Raw genomic sequence first — 23,279 nt, forward strand, 5'->3', positions numbered from 1 at the left:
TCACTGTTCCTAGTGTGATAGACTTGCTTCTATAGTTTTGTTGTCATGGCCTGTACAGAAGAGTCAGCTATATCGTATTTTATTTGCTGAGCTAATTTGTAAACGGGAACTATCCAACATGGAGTCCTGGTGTGGCTCTGTTGGGTAAAGCACTAGACCACAAGGTCGGTTTGAACTGCAAGGTCGGCAGTTCAAACTCACCAACCACTCCTTGGAAACCTGATACAGGGTCACTATGAGTTGGAACCCACTCAAAAGCACTTACCAACATACCAAGTGCTATGCATCGGCCAGATCTATACATTTAACTCTCAGTCACTTGTTGTGTTCCAAGACAACAGATATGTTGAAGTGAAGGCTCAGTGGAAGATATCATTACCTCTTTCTTACCTGTGAAATTACTTGAGGAAAGATCAGAAATTATCTATAATCTAATAATGTTTGCTGGAAGTCCTGGTGTGGTACTGTAGGATAAGTACCAGACTGCTAGCTGCCAGGTCGGCAGTTCAAACCCACCAGCCACTCTTTGGAAAACCCTTTACAGAGTCAGAACTGACTCACTGGCACTTAACAACAACAATGGTGTTTGCTGGATTGGTTCTCTGAGATGTGTTTACAAAGGGAGAATATTAAATCAAATTAAAACAATCATGAGAAGTTGGAATTAGAGAAATTTTTCTATATGAATTTTCTTATGTTTTTTTTCCTTAGATGTATTCTTAAGATGGACCACCACTGCCCTTGGTATGTAAAAAGAAGGGGGCGACCACAAGGGGCTGGAGGGGAAGAAGAGAGAGAATTGAGAGTGATTTACTTAGTTTTGCTAAAATTTGAGGGTCATTTTAATTGTTTTTAGACATAAAATTGATCTTTTAAAAATATAGTAACCCAAATAATGAATGATACGTTTATGAATTAACATTAGAATTCCAAATAAATGTCATAATGTTTTCCCTTACTGATGTATTAACAACACAAACAAATAATTAAGACATTGCTCCCTTACACTTTCCAAATGACCTATTACCAAATAACAGTAATTAGACTTTCTGATTTGTCTTATTTTTATAGAGTGCCTTTCTTTATCCTTCTAGGGTGAATAACTGTGTGGGATTCTCTAATTACAAGTCTTTCCTGCTGTTTTTACTGTACTCCCTCTTATACTGCCTTTTCGTGGCTACAACAGTTTTACAGTACTTTATCAAATTTTGGACGGTAAGTCTTTTTTTTTTTCCCTGTCTTAAATAATATTTGAGATCCTTTAGGATGCTATATTCCTGAAGATTTATTTCATTCTTTGTTATAAGAAGATATACTTTAGTTCGAATTTATAGTGGATCAGGGCTAAGCTGTACCTTTGTACACACACGTTTATTTGTACATGTCTGTTAAACAAGATGAAGTGCTGGTGTGGCGCTGTGGGCTAATGTGCTGAACTGCAAGGTCAGTTCATCCACAATGTTGACAGTTCAAGCTCACCAGCTGCTCTTTGGGAACCCTATACAGGGTTGCTATGGAACCAAAAAGTTTTCTTATACAAACTTGTGAAGTCTTCTCTTATGTGTCACAGGTAATGCTGGTCACTGCCAAGATTATCAGCAACTTGTTTGCCCACAATCTTTGCAGTGAGTGTATATGGGTTGCTATGAGTAGGAAACAGTGCTGACACCTAGCAACAACATTTTGTATAAGCTTAAGAAGTTGGAATTAGCTTGTATACTTTTCCTATCTAAAGAAAAGAATTTAATCAAGATGTAAGTAAAAATGGGTTTGTTTTCCTTTGGGAGAAAACAAAAGTAATGGTGGTGTTCAGACTTAGGAATGAGGAAGCTCTTTATGAGAAACTCTGTGAACTGATCTGTAGGCTCTGCCACTATGGGAATGTGCTTTCAATGTATATAGGATGGCACCATTTCTGTACAAAATCATTGTTGTTGTTGGGTGCCATTGAGTCAGTACCGACTCACAGCGACCCTGTGCACAACAGAACCAAACACTGCCCGGTCCTGGGCCAACCTCACAATTGTTGCTACGTTTGAACCCAGTGATGCTGCCACTTGGCCAGTCCATCTCGCTGGGGGTCTGCCTCTTTTTCTCTGACCCTCCACCTTACCAAACCTGATATCCCTCTCTAGTGATTGGCCCCTCCTAACATTAGGTCCGAAGTATGAGAGAAGAAGTCTGGACATCCTGGCCTCCAAGGAGCCACTCTGGCTACAGTTCTTCCAACACAGATCTGTTCGTTCTTTTGGCAGCCCATGGCATGTTCAATATTCTCCTCCAATACCATAACTCAAAAGCATCAATACTTGTATGATCTTCCTTATTCACTCAACTTTCACATGCATATGAGGCTATTGGAAATACCATGGTTTCGGTCAGGCGCACCTTAGTTCGCAAACTGATATCTTTGCTCTTCAACACTTTAAAGAGGTCTTGTGCAACAGATTTTCCCAATGCAATACATCGTTTGATTTCTTGACTGCTGCTTCCATGAGTGTTGATGGTTGATCCAAGCAAAATGAAGTCATTGACAACTTCTGTCTTTTCTTCATTTATTTGGATGCCATATACATATTTGTATGTGTATAGGTTGCTTCTGGAAGAATACATAAGGAAATTTCTAATGGTGGTTGCCTCTGGAGGAAAATGCAATTGGAATGGAAGAAAGACATGCTTTTTTGTGAACTCATATTTGTGTCCTTTGTCTTTTTCTTGTCGGTTTTTCCATATATGTATTAAGAAATTTTATTATATTAAAAGTATTCATATTTACTCTTGCTGTTGGAGAAGTCAAAGATGGCTTAAATAGGATACAGGAAGCACCAACTATAATTTCTGAGAGATTGGTATGTTGGACTTCAGTAAAATTAAGAACGCTCAGCTCATTAAAAGGCTACTTAGGGGGGAAAAAGGGCTATTTAGAAAAGGCAAACTACCGATTGGGAAAAGATGTTTACAATACACACAGCCAGCAAAGGACTTGTATCCCAAATCCATAGGAGCTCCTAAAGATAGGAACCCTTTTTCTGACGTGGGTTTTTTCCCATGTTTCCTATTTATAGCTTTAACCCTGTTTTGATTTTGCCAAATCAAAGTTTTACATTTTTAAGCTGGATATTTTTTTGTTTTTCATTTAGAATTTCTGACTTCATTATAAATTTATTCAAACATTCACCCATGTTTGCTTCAGGTATTCATGTTGCTTTTGTTTTTGCGTTTAAATGTTTTATTTTGAAAGGAGGGATTACTATGGTGAAAAGTCCTCTGACATTTACTCTTCCTATAGGCCCCATGAAGAAGCTGTTATGACTCAGTTAGAAACTGAGGGTGAAAAAGTAATGTACCCATGGCTGCGTACTTACAGGAAGCTAGAATGTAAACATCATTCAGTTCCAACTTACAGACATTTTCCTCCGTAGCTAATACATTTTTGAGAGATTTTCATCAAAATATCATTAGGACTCTTCAAACCTGGGTCTATAAAAGCAGAGGGTGCAAGCATTCCCGGTGCCTCTCTGCGTGTTAGAGCTGGGTGAGCTCTCTCTCAGCCTCTGGGAGTCTGGCCTGGACTGTCCCCCTGAGCTGAATACCTTTGCTCAGCTGACCATCTGCTGACCACATTAAGCTGACCACATTAGCCTGTTTGAAAGAAGAGCGTTCAGTGCCAGATGAAAGCTGAGTGAGAGAATTACACATTTCTCTATTAGGAACTTCATGTACTTGTTTACATGTGATAATTTAGGAACCAAAGAATAAACGGTCTCCAACTTTTTTTCCATGAGTAAGGAAACATTAGTAGAATGAAGTCTACCTTTTTCTTCATCACTCAGTTCATCTTTTTAATCATTTACTCTGTGCCTTGAATTTACTTGCTTCTTACCAGTAATCAAAAGACAAATAGTCTGGTCTTTGGAGCGCTTATTTGTGAACAGAGGGAGATTATTAATTAATTAGTTAATCATACTGTATGTTAGAAAGTAAATGCTAAGAAGAAAACAAAACTAGAGCAGAGAAAGGGAGTTGGTCATTATCAGATCTTCTGTTGTGGTGTTAAAGGTGATCAGGGAAGGCCTCAGTCAGGAGGTTTGAATTGGACACAGATGGTGAAGGAAATGGTGACTCATGGGAGGAGAGAGGTCAGCTGCACAGAAGCGCAAAGGCCCTAAGGCAGGAGCATCCCAGACACACCTGAGTAACTCAAGTTGCTTAATGTGTTGGGAACCTCGCTACCTCATGCGGTCAGTGGACTAGGGAGCTCCTAGAACATTTTGAGCAGTGAGCAGGGGAGTGACGTTCTTAGACAGACGTTTGAAAGGATACCTCTGATTGCAGAGTCCAAAGTTGACATCAGACGGAGTGGCAGGCCAGGTTTAGAAGGCTGAGTTTTAGTAATCCCAGCTTGCCTTATGGTATTTAGCAGTGAAGGCAGTAAGAAACCATCAGTTCTAGGATTCAGAAGCTATTCATCAGAGCCTATTTTCTGTTTTCCAAGAAAAAAGTCATTTTTATTCCCTGACAGGCACCAATCTTTGTTTTAAAATTTGAATGAAAAAGGCTACTTGAAGGGTATTTTAATATGCTTGAAGAGCTACATGTTCTTGTCTTACGTACATAGCCTTTAAAAAGCAACATCTTAGTGTTCCTTCCAAACACAAACGATTTTAAAGGATAGTGTTTGGGATAATTTTGTGTAAAAATTGGTTTCTTAATACGTTGTCTTTATTTGCACAAGCTTTGCCGCAGGAAATCTACAGAAAGTTGTCCAAAGGTAAAACACAGTAATCTCTTTTGTGACATTTATAGTAAATATGTATAATGCTAATTTCCTTCACAAGATGGGAAGATGTAAGAATCCCTTGATATGTTTTAAAAGGTATTGTAGTTACTCTGGGAGAGATGAGAAAAATATAAACATCAGAGTACTCTGATGCTAAGCACCTTTCTTTTGACTTGTACATACTTACAAAATCAAAAAGGACAGCCTCAAGTTAGGGTAACATAGATGGTTTGCCTACAGTTTTATGTTCAAATCGAACACTTAAAAGATACTCTTTTCTTTTGGGTTAAGATGTTCAAATGCACATAGCCTTAAGAAGGAATAGGGTTCTTGGTGGCACAGTGTGTTGAGTGTTGGGCTGCTAACCACAAGGTTGGTGGTTCAAATCCACCAGCTGCTCCATGGGAGAATGATGAGATTGCCTGCTCCCATAAAGACGTATAGTCCCAGAAACCTTATGTAGGTTGCTGTGAGTCAAAATCACTCAGTGATGGTGGGACTTTGGGTTTTAAGAACGAACAACAAAGTGGTTTTCATTCACTGACACGTATGTGTGTATATTTGTTTTGTGTGTGTGTGTGTGTGTGTATATATATATATATATATATATATATATATGCATGAGTATATATTATATATATAATATATATGTCAATCAGTTATTGATTAGCTGCATATATAGTAAAAATAAATATTTTAGCATAGATAGGAGAAAACCCTTATATATCCAGGAATTTGACAAAAGCTTGAATATAAAAGTATAAAAGAAAATTGTTGAATATAAGAACCCATGTTTTTATTTATTATTGAGAATGTTGCTAAAATTTTTGAATAACTTAAGAGCCGTTTTTAAGATGACTGTTTCAGACCTCTTCATGTAAGCACGTATCCTTTGATAATGACAATTTTCTGGTTTTGCAGTTGTTGCTTTTAGATATATTATCAGATTAATTTTTTTATTCTTCGTTCTTGGCCAGCTTTTTAGTAGGCTCTCTGTAGCGTTATGTAGCCTAATGTAGAGTTTGACTGTTCCAGGAATGAACTTTTTCTTTTCCCTCAGAATGAACTGTCTGACACACGTGCGAAATTCCACGTCCTGTTTCTTTTCTTTGTGTCGGCGATGTTCTTCATCAGCGTCCTGTCCCTCTTCAGCTACCACTGCTGGCTAGTCGGAAAAAACAGAACAACAATCGGTCAGTGACTTAAATATATCCTGACTCTAGGAAATTGACTGCAAGTGAACATAAAATCTAATCTAGAGAACAGTAAGCAAAAGATGATGAGGAATGAAATAATCATGGTAGAAGTAACACTGGCTGGATGGGCGTGGTGTCTGCGTGCCGTGGAGTCGGTTCTGACTCATAGCAACCCTGTATAGGGTTTCCAAGGCTGTAAATTTTTACAGGAACAGAAAGCCTCATCTTTCTCCTGTGGAACAGCTGGTAATTTCGAACTGCTGACCCTGAAGTTAGCAGCCCGATTCGTAACCACTACGTTACCAGAGCTGCTTCTGGATGGCGATAGTGGGCATTAGCAAAAGTTAACTATTTTGAAAGAGGTTGATGAAAGAGATGGAGCCCTCCCACCCCCCAGTAATGCATTATAGACAAAAGTAGAGAACAGATTAAATTTTCCAAATTTTAGTGAATCAAAGAGGCTTCATGCATTTATAGAATATCTTCTCAAAATCTATCTGTGAAAGAGTACATTTATGTACCATAAGCAAGTTCATTCAAAAAATACCTTAAAGTCCTAAATTGTAGCTAAAACATCATATCCATTCATGAATGTACTCCCCCGCCCCATAAATGTATTACAGAATTGGCTGAGGGTATGGTCTGTGGTTTTGAGGCTAGGATTAGTGGTTTTGCAATGCCTCATCATTTCCATCTGGTAACATTTGTTAGCGACTTAATGTATTCCATAACTATAGTATCAGAATTTATTTCTGTTCTTAATTCCTTATTTAAAATAAAAGTATAGAGGAAGAATTCAGTAAGGTATTAAATAATTGGACAATCCTTTTGTAGACAAAGATGATGGTATTGTTCAGACTGAACTATATTGCCATATAAACAGTCAGCTGGAATTAGGTATGTATGTATTGGCCAGTGTTCCAGTATACAAGTTAGGGATCTATCATGATGATGTTTTGTTACTGTTAAAGGTCACTTGTCATCCAAAGCCGTATGTCTGCCAGGAGACTTGGAAGGGTACAGTTACTAACATCAAAGGATGAAGTCCTTTTAAGGAAAATTTGAAAAATAATTCAAACTTCCATTTATCCTTAAATGATGTACATTGTGAGGGATTTCCAATGTAAGGATTGTTTGGCCCTTCCTTCCCCAGTTTATCCTCCAGCTGTTGAGTGTCTTCTGATTCCATCACAGAACACCTTCATCCCTTTCAGTGTAGGGGAGTCTAGACCTGTATCTAGCCCCTCAGGCATCCACCTTACAGTCCTGATAGGGCTGGTTCTGCCTTCTTTTTTGTTTCCTAATCTTAAAAAAGCTTTAAAGGGCAACCAGTTCCCTGGTGTAGTATTGTAGGGTAAGCACTGGACTGCTAACTGCAAGGTCAGCAGTTCAAACCTACTAGCCTCTCTTTAGAAACCCTGTACACAGTCACTATGAGTTGGAACAGACACAACAGTACTTAACAACATCAAAACCACATTTCCTTCACTTAATAATGTGAAACAAGCCGTATTCATTCGCAGGGGTTCAAGTTCTTTAGGGATGGACTAAGTGGTCAGTATCTTCACTTATAAAAGTGTCTTGAACTTGATGGAACTTAGCTGAGAAATAAAGTTTATATTTTTTATTTTTATCTTTTAATTTCATTTTTCCACAAACCTTTTGAAGTCCCTTCCTATAGGAGGTAATTCATAAATAATGACTAAGTGAAGTTGAAAGAGTTTGAATATATCCATCCCCCTCCAAAGAAAAAAACTCCAAATAAATTGCAGTTATACACAATTCAATAGATTGTCAATAATACTAGATGACTGTTTTGAAAATTGTCTTTTTATGAGGTGGTTGAAATGTTCAAATGTGATATTTTTCCCAAATAAATTTTAGAGCTTTTTCTTTTAATTGCTGTAAGTATATTGTTTTAAGTTATGTTTATACTTTTTATACTAAAGATATAAAGTACAAAAACTGTTATGTTCCATCTCTCATATGACGAGTCTTAAATAGATTGACTCATTTTCCTTTTTCTGTGTACCGTGGCAGAGTCATTCCGTGCACCCACATTTTCCTATGGGCCTGATGGGAACGGTTTCTCCCTTGGATACAGTAAAAATTGGAGACAAGTATTTGGTGATGAAAAGAAATACTGGTTACTGCCAATATTTTCAAGGTAATTTATTTATGAAATTCACATGTCATAAACTGTCTAATCCGTGGTGGTCTCTGCACCACTCATCTGTCAGTTTGTGTTCCTGTGCTGCTGGGGGTTCTGCCACTGGAATTTCAGGCACCATCAGAGTCAGCCATGGTGAATAGGTTTCATGAGCTTCCAGACGAAGACAGACTAGGAGGAAGGAGAGGTGGACTACGTCTGAATGTTTAACCACTGGAAACCTTATGGATAGCAGTGTAACACTGTCACATAGCACCAGAATTTTGAATATCGAAACATTATAAATATCACCAGAATATTGTCAGATACAGTGCGGGAAGATAAGCTCCTTAGATTGGAAGGCACACAAAATACAACTGGGGAAGAGCTGCCTCCTCAAATTGAAGTTGACCGTGATGACACGAGTGGAGTAAAGCTTTTAGGACCTTCATTTGCTGATAGGGCACAACTCAAAATGAAGAGAAACAGCTATAAACATCATTAATAATCGGAACATGGAATGTACGAAGTGTGAATCTAGGAAAATTGGAAGTTGTCAAAAACAAAACGGAATGCATAAAGATCAATATCCTAGGCATTAGTGAGCTGAAATAAACTGATATTGACCAGTTTGAATCTGACAGTCACATGTTTTACTGTGCCAGAAATGACAAATTGAAGAGTAATGGCATCGCATTCATCATGAAAAGGGACGTCTCAAGATCTACTTTAAAGTGTAATGCTATCTGTGTTAGGATAATATTCATACGCTTACAAAGAAGGTCAGTTAGCACCACTATTATTCACATTTACACACCAACCACTAAAGCCAGTGATGAGGAAATTGAATTCTGCCAACTTCTTCAATCTGAAATTGATCAAACATGCAATCAAGAGAGGTATTGATCATTACTGGTAATTGGAATACAAAGGCTGGAAACTAAGAGGTAGGATCAGGAGTTGGAAAATACTGCCTTTGTGATAGAAACTAAGCTGGAGTTCTCATGACAGAATTTTGAAAGACCAATGACAACTTCATTGCCAGTGCCTTTTTTAAAACAACATAAAAGACAAGACAACTGTATACATGGACCTCACCAGATGGAATACACAGAACTCAAACTGACTCCATCTGCGGGAAGAGACATTGGAAAAGTTCCATATCATCAGCCAAAACAAGGCGAGGGGCAGACTGTGGCATGAACCATCAAGTGATCATATGCAAGTTCAGGCTGAAACTGAAGAAAATTAAACAAGTTCACCAGAGCCAAAATATGACCTTGAATATATCCTACCTGAATTTAGAGATCATCTCAAGTACAAATTTGAATCATTAGACACTAATGACTGAAGACCAAGAGTTCTGGGAAGACATCAAGAACATCATAAAGGAAGAAAGCAAAAGTTTATTCATTAAGAACACAAGAAAGAAGGAAAAGACCAAAATGTATGTCAGAAGAGACTCTGAAACTTGTTCTCAAGTCTAGAGATGCTAAAGCAAATGGAAGAACTGAGACAGTAAAAGAACTGAACAGAAAAATTCAACATGCAGCTCAAGAAGACAAAGTCAGGTATAATAATGAAATGTGCAAACACCTGGCGTTAGAAAACTAAAAGGGAAGAAAACGCAAGAACTCAAGAAAAAATTCAAGCCTCAATTTGAAATATGGGCAAAATATTGAATGTTGCAGAAAGCAACAAAAGAAGATGGAAGGAATACACAGTCACTGTACCAAAAAGAAATGGTCAATGTTCAACCTTTCAAGAGGTAGCATATGATCAAGAGCCAATGATACTGAAGGAAGAAGTCCAAGGAATACGTTAAGAACATGGTTCTGGGAATTGATGGAATACAAATTGAAATCTTTCAACAAACTGATGCAGCACTTAAGGCACTCACTCATCTATGTCAAAGAAATTTGGAAAACAGCTATCTGGCCAACTGCTTGGAAGAGATCCATATTTGTGCCCTTCCAAAGATAGGAGATCCAATGGAATGATGAAATCATGGGACAGTATATTAATATCACATGCAATATCAAATTTTGCTAAAGATAGTATTAAAATGGCTGCAATAGTACATTGGCAGGGAACTGCCAGAGGTTTAAGTAGATTTATCTGAAGACATGGAATGGAAGTATCATTGCTGATATTAGATGAATCTTGGCAGAAGGCAGAGAATACCAGAAAGATGGTAGCTGTCCTTTATTGACTATGTGAAGGCTTTTGATTATGTGGATCATGACAAGCTATGGATAACTCTGGAATGGGTATTCTGGAACATGTAACTGTGCTCATGAGGTACCTGTACATGGACCAAGAGCAGAGCAAGGTGACAGACTGGTTTAAGATCAGGAAAGGTGTGCGACAGTGTTGCAGTCTTCCAACATACTTACTCAATATTTATGCTGAGCAAATCATCCAAGAGGCTGGATTATATGAAGAAGAATATGTCATTAGGATTCGGGGGGAAATCATTTAACAAACCTGGGATATGCAGATGGTACAACCTTGCTTGCTGAAACCAAAGAGGACTTAAAATACTTACTGATGAAGATCAAAGATCACAGCCTTCAGTATGGATTGCACCTCATGTAAAGAAGAGAAAAATCTTCATTACTGGAACAATAAGTACCATCATGATAAATGGAGAAAAAATTTGATATTGTCAAGCACTTCATTTTTCTTGGATCCACAGTCAACACTTACGGAAGCAGCAGTTAAGAAATAAAGTGACATATTGCATTAGGCAAATGTGCTGAACAAGACCTCTTTAAAGTGTTCAAAAGCAAAGATGTCAGTTTGAAAACTAAGGTGTGCTTGACCCATGCCATGATATTTTTGATAGTCTTATATGCATGGGAACATTGACCAGTAGACGAACTTATACATTTGAGTTATGGTGTTGCAGAAGACTATTGAAGTACCATGGACTACCAGAAGAACAAGCAAATCTTTGCTGGAATAAATGCAGCCAGAATGCTCCTTAGAAGTCAGGATGGCGAGATTTTGTCTCCTACTTCAGACATATTATCAGGAGATCCATTCCCTGGAGAAGGATCTGGTAAAGTGGAGCATCAGCAAAAAAGAGGAAGACCCCCAAAGAGATGGGTTGGCACAGTGGCAGCAGCAGTGGGCTCCAGTTTAAAGATTGTAAGGCTAGCGCAGGACTGAGCTGTGTTTCATTCTATTATGTTTTTTTTTTGTCGTTATTTTGTTTTGTAATTTTGTTTCATTCTATGAATCAGCACCTTGTTTCTATGGTGAGAATGACATCATTGGACACCAAACAATACAGCAGTATTACTGGACAGTAAGTCATAAACTTGAACAGCTGATACAAGTACATCAGCAGGATTGCATGTGTACATATTACTAATGATAAGATAGATGTACTGCCCCCCAAAAACAGTGCCCTTAAGTGCGGTTTATAATGGCATGCATGCAACCTAAGTCAGGGCTTGTCTATAAATGCATTAGGTCTTCTTTGGTTTACGACACATAAGAGTATGTAGTTTTTGTGTGGAATCTTTGAAACTGTGGCTAATAAGTGTGCATGATTTTCTGGAGGCCCTGGGTGGTGCAAACAAATAAAATGCTCAGATGCTAATCAAAAGGTTAGAGATTTAATTCCCCCCAAAGGCACTTCAGAAGAGAGGCTCGACAGTGTACTTGCCCGCATCACCTGTTGAAAAGTATGAAGCACAGTTCCACTCAGACCCACGTGGAGTCAGCAGGTTCAGAATCCACTCATGTGACGACATAACTAGTTTAAACGGATTTTTTTTTTTTAAGTCTAAATTATTTTGTTGTTGAGAATATACACGGTAAAACATACACCGACCCTACAGTTTCTACATGTACAGTTTAGGGACGTTGATGACTTTCTTGGATTTGAGCCGCCAACCTTCTCCCCCTCCTTTTCTGAGTTGTTCCTCCCTCATTAACATCAACTCACAGCCCCTAGGGTTCCTGGGTGATCTTAGGGGTTGCTGGTGTCAATGTGATTTCATCTGAATAGATCTTCAAAGAGCATAATATTCGAGGAAGGCCTTCTCATTATGCTAAACTATTGTTGGGTCTTGAGAAGACTTCAGAGGATGTTTTTGATTTAAGGTTGAAGGATTCTCTCAGGTCAGTAGATTCAGGGAGCCGTCTTTCTCCTGTACTCATGGCTCCAGAAGGTGAAATTCTGGTCTGTGTTTCCCCGACTTGGGCTCAGGATTTAACAGCCACTGGTTTGATTTAGAAGTTTTCCTACAGCTCACTAAAGCACTGTTTATTTTTAATTCAGTCTTTTTTCTGTGCTTCATTTTGAACAGACCCTATTGCTATATTCCTTCTGGATATTATACTCAATGCATGCATCATATTCTATGGTTTTCCCACTTTGATGGGAAAACAGACTGTTTTTTTAAGGATATTTTTGCTAAACATAGAATTCTGAGTGGACAGGTTTGAGTGCTAGTATGGTTGGTAGGTTTTTTCTGTTTTCTTTAAAGACACTGTTCCATTATTTTCTGGTTTACTTTGTGAAACGAAGGCAGCATCACTCTCTCGGCTACTGTTTGTAATATGCCTCCTTCCTCCTCTGGCTAAAGCTTTGTCTCTTTATCACTGCTTTTAGGCAGTTTGATTATAATTCCTTTGTGTATGTCCTGCCTGGGTTTTATTAGGCTGCTTGGACCTAAGTTGATATTTTCTTCAAATTTGAGTACTTCCTATCCATTATATCTTCAAAAAATGGTTCGCCTGCTTCCTTTTCTCCTCTTCTCACCCCAGAGAGCCTCATTTTTTTCCCAAGGAGCAACTAGTAGACTCAAACCACCAACTTCGTGGTTTCATTGCTTATCATACAGAGTCACCCTGCGGCCCTGAGTAGGTAGTAACCTCTAAATAAATCCTCTGTGGGATGTAAATAAACAATAAATAAAATCCATGTGATTATTCCCTGTAGTTTATTCCAGTCCTCTGAAAACTGGTGTCAAGTGTGGCCATTGATTGAGTTGTGTGTTTCTGACTCCTGCTGTTTCTCATCTTGCAGCTTGGGTGATGGTTGCAGTTTTCCAACTCGCCTGGTGGGGATGGACCCAGAGCAAGCTTCTGTTACCAGCCAAAATGAATATGCCAGAAGGTGTGTTTCTTGTCATTAAGTTTTGTAATATTCTATTATTCATTATAAAGCATGTTATGTACATGTCTTATACATACATAGTAGTGTAATAAAATTAGTATAATAGTAACTGAGTAAGCCAGTATAAATAGGGAAAGAGAAATTCTCTCTAGATGTGTTTGTTAACTGAGAGCTAATGTGTATGTGCTTAGATTTTTGTCTTCTAAACCTGAAGACTGGGGAGCAGAAAGAGAAAGTTGTTGTTGTTGTGAAGTGCCATCGAGTTGGTTCTGACTCATAGCCACCCTGTATAGGGTTTCTGAGGGGCAGCTGGTGAGCTTGAACCACTGATCTTGTGGCTTCAACAACCTTGCAGTCCAGCACATTAACCCACAGCACCACCCCAGGACTCCAGCAAAGAGAATACTTGTTATTAATAGGTAGTTAAACCAGAACAGTCACATAAAACTGGAAAGGTCTGGGTCAAGTGGGAAGCATAGCTACCAGCCTGCCACTGCTTCCTAGGAGCGAGCGGAAGCTGCATTCAGGACTGAACTGAGCCGATTTGTATCAGTTCTGTCTCTTTCTAAGAGACAGGTCATTTTACACTCACCAGTTTAGTTTGATAAACAGATTTCAACTGCAGTGTCCAAATACCACTAATGAGGATTCCAAAATAGAATTAGAAATCTTTTTCTCATTAGCCCATCAGAGAGGAAATGTTTTTACAGTACTTTCATGGCAAACAAGCTATTTCACAAAATTTGAGAATTATGCCATTTTAAATGAAATTTTCAGGAAGCTTGAAAGACTTCTATCAAAGTTAAACAGTTGAAAAGTATTGATTACATCACAAATGGCGGGGGAAAGAGGATTATTAATTCCAAGTTAGCCTGTTAGTGCTGGAAGAGCACAGACCCCCGAACCTAGAGTCTAAAAGCTTTCAATCCTAAAGTTCCAACATTTCTTAGCATTCGAAGCAAGTCACATAAACCCTCTGAGCCTTGGTTTCCACCTCTATAAAATGTCGTCATTCTGCCAACCTCCGGGGGTTGTCGTGGGGTCAGGATCCCCTGGAGTCAGTACCTGGTGCCGTATGTGGCCCCTAATCGAGGCACACCTGTTGCTCCCCTTTCCTCCTCCTTTTCTTCCTCTGTTCCCTCCCTCCCCAGATCTCTTAGCTAGTCAAATAAGTCTACAGTCAATTACTAAATCCTTTTTTCCCCTTAGATCTAAACTGCAGAGGTAGAAAGCAGAAAACTTGGGAAATGACAGGTAATTTTTTTGTACTGGCCACAGACATAGCACATCACCTGCCCTTGTTCTACCTTATGGCTCCTGATTAACACGTTAAGAGCGGTGCAGCCTGACCTCAGAAGCTTTTGTTCTCTAATTGTTCTCACTGGCATTGTGGGGATACAGATTCCTGGGTCAGCAGGCCCAGTCAGCGGGGGGCGGGAGGGTGTTTTCTTTAGAAGATAGGATTTTTTTCAGAGTGCTACGATCCCATGAGTTGCCCTCCACAGCTGTAGGAGAAAGAATACTAATTCGCTGCTTATTAATTTTATTAGATATCCTTACCCGAGCATTAAGCTATTGACAAAATGATTTGCTCCTCTTTTCAGTATTGGATCAAATCAACCCTTTCCTATCAGACCACTTAGTGAATCAAAAAACCGATTGTTGGACAGTGAATCCCAATGGACAGAGAATGGGTCTGAAGAAGGTGTTGTCAGATCCGGTAAGATGTGTAATCTGATTAAAATGAAAGTCGTTTCATAAATGTGGAACAATCAAAATAATGTGACATTCTTCATTTATGGGATAGTAGTGTATTGGTCGTTCTTATGGAGAAGAGGTTTGGGTGAAAAAGGCATAGTGGCTGCTGTTGGTTTTGTTCATCAGAAAGTTGTGTGTATGTGCGTGTGTTAGAAAGAGAGCGATCCAGTCCTGTGCTTGTCACCTCACATACGTGGAAAGGTATTTTGGCATTGTATGTTCTGAATTAACGTTCTGAACAAGATTGTTCTTTAGGATTATTGAGTTGGAAATCAGTTTTGAAAAGCATTGCCATCTTTGCTGCCTTCATTGAATGGCCTACTGCGCTGGATGTATCTGCACTTTCCTTGATGGCTCTCGATCGACTCATGAACAGCGGATGCAGTATAAAAGGGTTGATCAGACAGAAGTGGGCTTTTGAGTCAGGCCTGGGTTTACTGTGTTGTCTTGCCATGTGATGGCTTTACAAAGGGCTGTGGTGTTTCTCAGTAAGAATAGTACTAACATTGTCATCACCTTGCATTGCAGGAAATGGTTGGGGATTGAATGATCAAGTTGTGCTGATATCAGGGAATAGCCTAGAACTTACTATGAGAAATTCCGATCTTTTCTTACTTTTCTTTAGTTATTATTTCTTACCTTTTTAACAGCATTTAAAACATTTTATCTTAATTTCATTAACATCATCCTTAGTTTCTTTCGTGCCCTTGTGTAAAATCAAGGGGAAACTTTATTTAGTGAGTGTCTGAATCGTGGCTGCCGAATGTCTTTAAAACCATTGAGCATTTTCACTAAGACAGGCATAAAAACAGAACGGATTGTTGAAGCTACTTGACATCCTTCGGAGTTCTACGAGAAAACGAATCATGTTTCACATCATCCTTTTTAGTACTACATGATACTTTTGCTGTAATCACGAATTTTAGCATTTATCCTGAAACTTAACACATAATTATGTACTTACAGGGGCAAATAACCATGTTACAGTGGCAATAGAGAACTGAGTACCACTTGTTCATAACTAACCATTTGAATAAGAGCAAGGTAAGATAGTATAAAGGTAATTCTTCAACAAAAGTAGATTATCTGCATAGTTCATAATCTTTTCAAACCATGTATTATGATTCGGTGATTTTGTTTTTTTACTCTTTTCAATTATACCAGTAAAATCAAGCAGTTAAACAGAGACTGCCTACATCCCATTTTCCTTCCCCACTCCTAGTATTATCTTAGTGGATATTTGTTGGGAGATTAGTGAAGAATTCAAAAACGGTGGCGAGTTGGTGTGTAGGCACGTAACCTTTCAAGTATGGTGCTGCTGCTGCTGTGTGTCATCGAGTCCATCCCGACCCGTAGTGACCCTGTGTAGGGTTTCCGAGGCTGTCAACCTTGACGAGAACAGAAATCTCGTCATTCTCGAACTTTCTCCAGTATGTTGTTGTGTGCCATTGACTCTGCTCTGACTCTTAACAGCCCTGTATAGGGTTTCTAAGGAGCGGCTGGTGGATATGAGCCACCCACTTTACAGTTAGCAGTCTAGTGCTTATCCTACAGTGCCACACCAAGACTTCCTTTTTAGTATAGGCTACCAGTCCTGGTGTGGCGCTGTGGGTTAATGCGCTGGACTGCAAAGTCAGATTGAACCACAGGGTCAGAAGTTGAAGCTCACTGGCTGCTCCTTGGAAACCCCTATACAGAGTCGCTATGGGTTGGAACTGACTCGACAGCACTTAACAACAACCACCTGATTAATTGGTTTAAGAAGAAAAAGTGTCTTTAGCCTCTTATTGAAGGAATTTGATCCCGAGTAGTGACTAAAATGAAACTCTTCAGAGATTCATTAATGTTTCAATTGTAAAAGATAGGACAAAGAGCAGTTTACAATAAAAATCAAAACCCAACCCACTACTGCTGAGTTGATTCAACCCCTGGCACCATTGTCAGGCAGAGTAGAACTGCTCTGTGGGCTCTCTGAGACCATAAAGCTGTATGGGAGCAGACAGCCTCATCTTTCCCCCATGGAGCTGTCGGCAGGTTCAAACCACCGACCTTTGCATCAGCAGCCCAGTGCTTAACCAGCTGCACCACCAGGACACCTTCCATTTACTCTCACCAGTTACACTGATGAGCTGTTCTTTGTGTGCCTAGAGACCAAGCCAGAAGAGACTAAAGATCAATAAGACTTTCCAGAGAATTTATATGCAGTGAGAGGAATGTGTTAACAACTCAGATTGAAGTGTGACAGGTGTAGTCTCTCTTCAGATGGTGAGAAATGCTGAAGACAGCTCTCTCCTCTTAAAGCATGCACTAGGCTGTGTGGCCTAACGCATCCTGCCCAGCTAGCCCAGGTTCACAATGTGTGTTAGTTATGGGCTGCTTCTTAACAAATCACTACACACTTGATCTGTCAACTGAAGACACACATCTGTTCTCTATTTCCATGGGTCAGGAGTTCTTGCTTTTCAATTAGGGAGCATCGACTTCCATGTTCACATGTTAGTTGACAGAATTCAGTTCCTTGGAAAAGACCTAGCGCGTGTGTCCAAAGTTACAACCCAAGCCCAAGACCTAGACAGAAGCCGACACAATCTGGGGCTCACATAGGGCAGAGAGGGTCTGAGGAGGAGGCATAGAGCAGGCTCCTGGCCGGGGCCGGGGCCGGGGTGCTCAGCAGCCGTAGAGCGAGTGCTTTTCAGAAGTCTCCTCAAATGATGTCCACGCTGACAAGGGAAAACTATAATAAACCACCTCCTAAAATGTTCTTTTTATTTTTCCATGGGGGAAGGGGCCAAGCTATCCCGTTACTTACTGCTTACTAAATGTCTATTGTATTTGTGTTACTAATGTAGGTCCATGTTCAGTTTTAGCAGTACCGTACCTCTAGCCCACAGAGCCGTGTATTCCCTCTAACATTCTGTCCTGGTGTGGCGCTCTGGGGTAATGCACTGGACTGCAAAGTAGGTTTGAAGCTCAAGCTGGGCAGTTCAAGCTCACCAGCTGCTCCTCAGAAACCTACATATGGTCACTATGGGTCAGAACTGACTTAACAGCACTTAACAACAACAACATATTCAGAAATGTGAAGTCATGTGTTAACCCAGTAACTTGATTTTTTCTGTTTTCCTTTTCCTAGGTTTATAGAAATGTGTATGTGCTGATACTTTCAATATTATTTGGAAGACAATGATCAGTGGGATGACATGAATAAAGTGCAGCTGGAGATATATTTTTACAAGAAAAGGAATCCTTTGTCCAGATTGCTGTCCCATAGACACACTCCTCTGGAGCAGGAAGATGCCTTAATTTCACGGGTCCCTTTGTGCAGCAGTGGCCTCTGGCTACAAAAGTGACCGCCTTTCACTTTGGACACACCACTCACCTTTCTGAGATGCCATAATGTGAGCTGTCAGACCACATGTGTCACACATGGCTTGGTTTTGGTTTTGGTTTTGGTTTTGGGGGTGGGCAGGGTAACCTGAGTTGCGTTTTCAGAGTTGTTTCTCAGTCTGTGTTCTAAGTTTTCACTCCAACAACACAAGCTAACAACTTGTCTAAGTGAGTCTGTCTAAGACAGTGTCAAAGCTGAAAGTGGATAATCCTATCCCGATCACTATTGCTTATACTGTATAAGGTAAAAAGAAATAATTGCTTTTTTTATTGGGTGTTTGCTAATTTATAATTGCTGTTTTATACTTTGAACATTTTTAATAATTTTTTTAAATTGTTGGCTATAAAACAACATTCATAGAGACTCAGATATCTAAATGTAATCATTTAAAACACAGAGCACATTTGTATAGTTCATTACAGACTGAGTAATACTCATTGAGACAGCACACTTGGCAGTCTAAGAACTATTTGGGGATTTCTTTGGCTTTTTTACTACTTGTTTGTTGAACTTTGAAGGGGATGTATGCAAGCCGAGAAACACTAAAGTGCACGTTATTCACAAATACTGATACAGGAGACATTGGTGGAAGTGGCTAAAAGGAAGTAAAAGAAAGTGGTTAAAAGGATGTTGTAAGCTGTTAAAAACAGATTTGCATTCCTAAAGGTATTTAGCAGGTAACAGGCTGCTGAGTTGCCTGTATGTCTTTCAAATTTTAATTAAGATAATTATTGAAAATTACTTTGAAACTATTAACAGTAATCTGCTAATAGCTTCAATAATGATCTTCCCTCTTAGGACCCCTTTCATCCTAGATAAGGTCTTCTGAAATCCAGTCTGAGTGGGAAGGATAAACTGCATTGATTCTAAAAGGAAGCATCTTGTTGTTAAGTGCCATCCAATTGGTTCTGTCTCATAGAGACCCTATATTGAGTTTCTGAGGAGCAGCTGGTGGGTTTGAGCTGCCAACCTTCTGGTCTGCAGTCCTGTACTAGTCCTGCAGCGCCACACCAGGAGTCCTAAGCAAAGCAGAGTATCTTTTTAAAAAGAAATAAGGTAGACATGTTATTCCTCATTCTTACAGTTTAGTCAAACAAACCAAAATGATGGATGGCTTCTAGCAAATTGTTGTTGTTAAGTGCCACTGAGTCGGTTCCAACTCATAGGGACCCTGTATGGGGTTTCTGAGGAGCGGTTGGTGACCTTAAACCACCAACCTTGCAGTCAAACTGACTTTGCAATTCAGCACATTAACCCGCAGCGCATACCGGGATTCTAGCAGATGAGTCTATATAAATCTCCACTAACATGGCTACAAGTATGAAAAGCTTTCCTTATCTATAAAATCTGTTGAGGGGGATGGAGTGGGGGGAGGCTAAGCACATCGGATGACTGGAGGATGTCTAACATTCTGTGATGACTGATTTGCCAAAATCATTTACTTCTCAGTCATCCAACAAATACTTGTGGAGTACTTTCTAAATGCCGAACAATATGGACAGCATAGCTCTGTAATCAGCAGAGATTTCTAGCTAACTATGCCTGGTTTAAGGAGCTCTGGTAGCGTAGTGGTTATGAATCGGGCTGCGAACCTTAAGGTCAGCAGTTTGAAACTACCAGCCGCTCCGCGGGAGAAAGATGAGGCTTTCTGCTTCCGTAAAGATTTGCAGCCTCAGAAACCCTGTACAGGGTCATTATGGGTCAGAACCGACTCGACGGCACTTAACAACAACATGCCTGGTTTACTATTTACAGCATTTGTCCAATTCTGTTGGCTATACAAATACTAGATTTTAAAAGAAAAAAATTTTTGCCCTTTGAAACAAAAGAATGAGTTAGGCTTGAAAAATATAGTTTGGAATGCTGCCTTTATTTTAACTCTCAAGTCATATTAGTCTTGATTCTAGAAAACTGAAGTCTGACACTTCAGAGGTGTTAGTTACCAACCAAAAACCACTTCAGTGCGGCAGTTTCCATAAGGAAATAGGAACTATTTACACTGACTTGACCACTATCAGAAACTTCCTCCTGGTACTTTTTTATGTGTTTCTACAATGAGTTAAAAAAAACTTTGCATGCACTCAGTTAAAACTGAGGAAACAAGCTCCCCCTTTAACGTTTTAGGCACTTTGGTGCTATTATAATATTTCTCAGTACTTTTCATTTCTATTATTTAATGCCATACTTAATAGCATAGTAAATACCTTAGAAACCTTTTCAATGAAAGCCTTTACTTAGTTACCTTTGATTTCATTTATGGCCAACATTTTGCTGAATTCTAAATATTTGGCTGAGTTTGTTCATGCATACTAATGCCCATTCAGCAAGGGGATAAGGGAATGGGGAGAGGCTGCCTCTTTGGTATTTCAACTGATAACTGATTACTGCCACCAACTGTTTGAGGAGAAAAGGTCAGATTGAAGTCCTGTCAGTTTATAAATATCTTTTGTCCTTTTAAACACTTGAACATTTGTGATACCATTAAAAGAAAATAAAATTGAATTTCAGGTCTTGCCATTGCCATTAAAAACCAATGAGGAGACTTGGTTTCCATGGTTACAAATGTTCTGGAGTATTCCATGCCTGAGGCATCTGACCAGTGTTACTCTGCCAAACCAAAGAGCAGCTACAGTCTATAGTGTATTCAAATGAACACGTTTACAGCGCTTAGTTTCATCTTTACATGTGGATGATTTAGTTTAACTGTCTTACATATTTAGTGGTTATAATCGAATATGTCATCAATGTTAAAGTTAGTTTAAATCAAATATGCAATGTTTACTTGAATTTTATTTCTAATAGCAAAATTTGACTATGTTTACAAGATTGTTTAAGTATCAAAATATGAGATTTCCACTTGTCAATCTTGAAAGAAAGTGTATATTAAGGGCTTAAATTAATCTGCGTAATTGGCCATTGAGTAGGCAGTGGTTCACAAGTATGTTCCACTTACATTTTGTTCACAGACTAGAACTGCTATCAATGAAAAGTATTTTCTAACTAATCTGTTATTAAGAAATTCATCATATTTTTGCATTTCAGCCAAAATAAAGAGTATATCTAATAATCTGCTAGGTATAGATAATATGTAAACCTAAAATCTATGTTTTCATATGATCCAAACTATTTTCCAACTTAAATTAAAAATACAATATAGATTCAGAAAGAACCATATTTTTCTAATGCCTTTACTTTATTTTACTTTGTTGGGTTGCATAACGAAGCAAGGGATTGTATTTGTATTAAAAGATTAAGAACGCTAATGAGTCAAGTTATTGTATTTGTATATAATTGCAGATGAATCTATGCCCATTTAAAAGGAAAGATGGCCACTATTTTAAAATGATCTTTAATATGCTTTTCTAGAAACAAACTTGAACTACAGTTTACTTGGTTGTCTTAATACCATGAACCATGTTTTTATTTCTGTAAGTATAATCCTGGACCATGACTAAAAGTTAATTTTGTTTTGTCTTTTGGATGTCCTATCCTACATTAACATAAAAGCAGAACATTTGTAAACCTTTGTTTCAAAATCATAATTATTTTGTTATTATAATAAAGAAGAAATCCTGTATTTGAGTGGTGTGTTGTGTTTTTTAAAGTTTTTTTTTTTTTGCCAAATAAGGGAATAACTATTACTTTGATGAGCTTGAAAATCAGGTAGTGTTTAGTTAGATAAGCACTGGACTGCTAAGTAGTGATGATGGTTCAAATCCACTGGCCATGTCTTAGAAACCTTATACAGGGTCCGTATGAGTCAGTGCATTAACCCTCAGCACCACCCAGAATTGGGTATATGTTGCTGTTAAGTACCGTGGAGTCGGTTCCGACTCACAGTGACCCTGCACAGGGTTTCTGAGGCTGCAAATCTTTATGGGAGAAGAATGCCTCATCTTTCTCCCGCGGAACTGCTGGTAGTTTCAAACTGCCGACCTTGAGGCTAGCAGCCCAATTTGTAACCGCTACGCTAGCAGAGCTCCTTGTGGATTGGGTATATAAACACTTGCATTCCTCTCTGGTTTTCCCATTTCATCATTCTATCCACCTCCCTCTTGTATGTTGCCTTCCCCTTCACACAAGTTAACATGTGTCTACCCGCTAGCCAGTGAATTATTCCCCCTTCCCTCTTACCCCCGGCAACTATTAAAGAATGTTTCTTCTAGTGTGAAAACCTTGTCTTTTTACAATAGTGGTCTCCTATGATATTTGTCCTTTTCTGAGTAATTTCACTCATAATATTCTCCAAGTTGATCCATGTTATGTTTCACAGATAGTTGCTCTTCAACTTCGCATAGTATTCCACGGTGTGCATGCACCACCGTTTGTTTATGCAGTCTTCACTGATGAGCAATGAGTTGTCTCCGTTGTTTTGCTGTTGTGAGTGGCACTGCAGTGAGTGTGGGTGGGCCTACACCTCTTTCTGTCAGGGCTGTTTCTCTAGGGTATTGGTAACTTTTCTTACAGCAGTCCTGCACTTCCATAAAAGCTGTATTTTCAATATGAAATTGAAAGGTATTTAACAGAATGGGCACGATTTTCTGGTCTGTTAGCATAGCTACAGCAGTATCTTCAATTTTTGTTATTTTTACAGTGGTCTTTACACATGAAATGGCAGGCAGTTGCCAACCTCAATCCCTGGCACATGTCAAGCAATTCAGCTTTTTCTTGTCATTTCATAACTTTTCTTTGCTTCTTGGGAACACTTCCAGCATCACCCGTGACTCTGTGTATGAATCCCATGTGCTATTTAAGGTTTACAGTATTGCATATTGCAGTAAGCACCATGAAAAATAGGCGAGGAACTCGAGAGATCACTTTGTACTTTTAGATGCAATTGACCCGAGAGGAAAACTCACATGGAGATGATCAGT

General features: G+C 39.0%; 1 protein-coding gene across 2 annotated transcripts in view; it reads left to right on the forward strand.

Annotated features, from left to right (window-relative positions):
- ZDHHC20 (zinc finger, DHHC-type containing 20) overlaps window positions 1-16,021 on the forward strand; it is an 80,293-nt gene extending 64,272 nt beyond the window's left edge. The window contains exons 6-12 of one of the 2 annotated variants that reach the window (XM_006831960.1): window positions 712-744; window positions 1,095-1,215; window positions 5,841-5,973; window positions 8,017-8,143; window positions 13,170-13,259; window positions 14,469-14,513; window positions 14,864-14,981. In XM_006831960.1, the coding sequence (XP_006832023.1) occupies window positions 712-744; window positions 1,095-1,215; window positions 5,841-5,973; window positions 8,017-8,143; window positions 13,170-13,259; window positions 14,469-14,487 (523 nt within the window). In that variant the 3' untranslated portion in view covers window positions 14,488-14,513; window positions 14,864-14,981. Of the gene's footprint in view, window positions 1-711; window positions 745-1,094; window positions 1,216-5,840; window positions 5,974-8,016; window positions 8,144-13,169; window positions 13,260-14,468; window positions 14,514-14,863; window positions 14,982-15,983 lie in introns of those variants that run through there. The other variant, XM_006831959.1, reaches the window with a different exon arrangement.
- The last annotated feature ends 7,258 nt before the right edge of the window (window positions 16,022-23,279 follow it).

The sequence above is a fragment of the Chrysochloris asiatica genome, unplaced genomic scaffold (assembly GCF_000296735.1).
Source record: "Chrysochloris asiatica unplaced genomic scaffold, ChrAsi1.0 scaffold00005, whole genome shotgun sequence".
NCBI classification, from domain to species: domain Eukaryota; kingdom Metazoa; phylum Chordata; class Mammalia; order Afrosoricida; family Chrysochloridae; genus Chrysochloris; species Chrysochloris asiatica.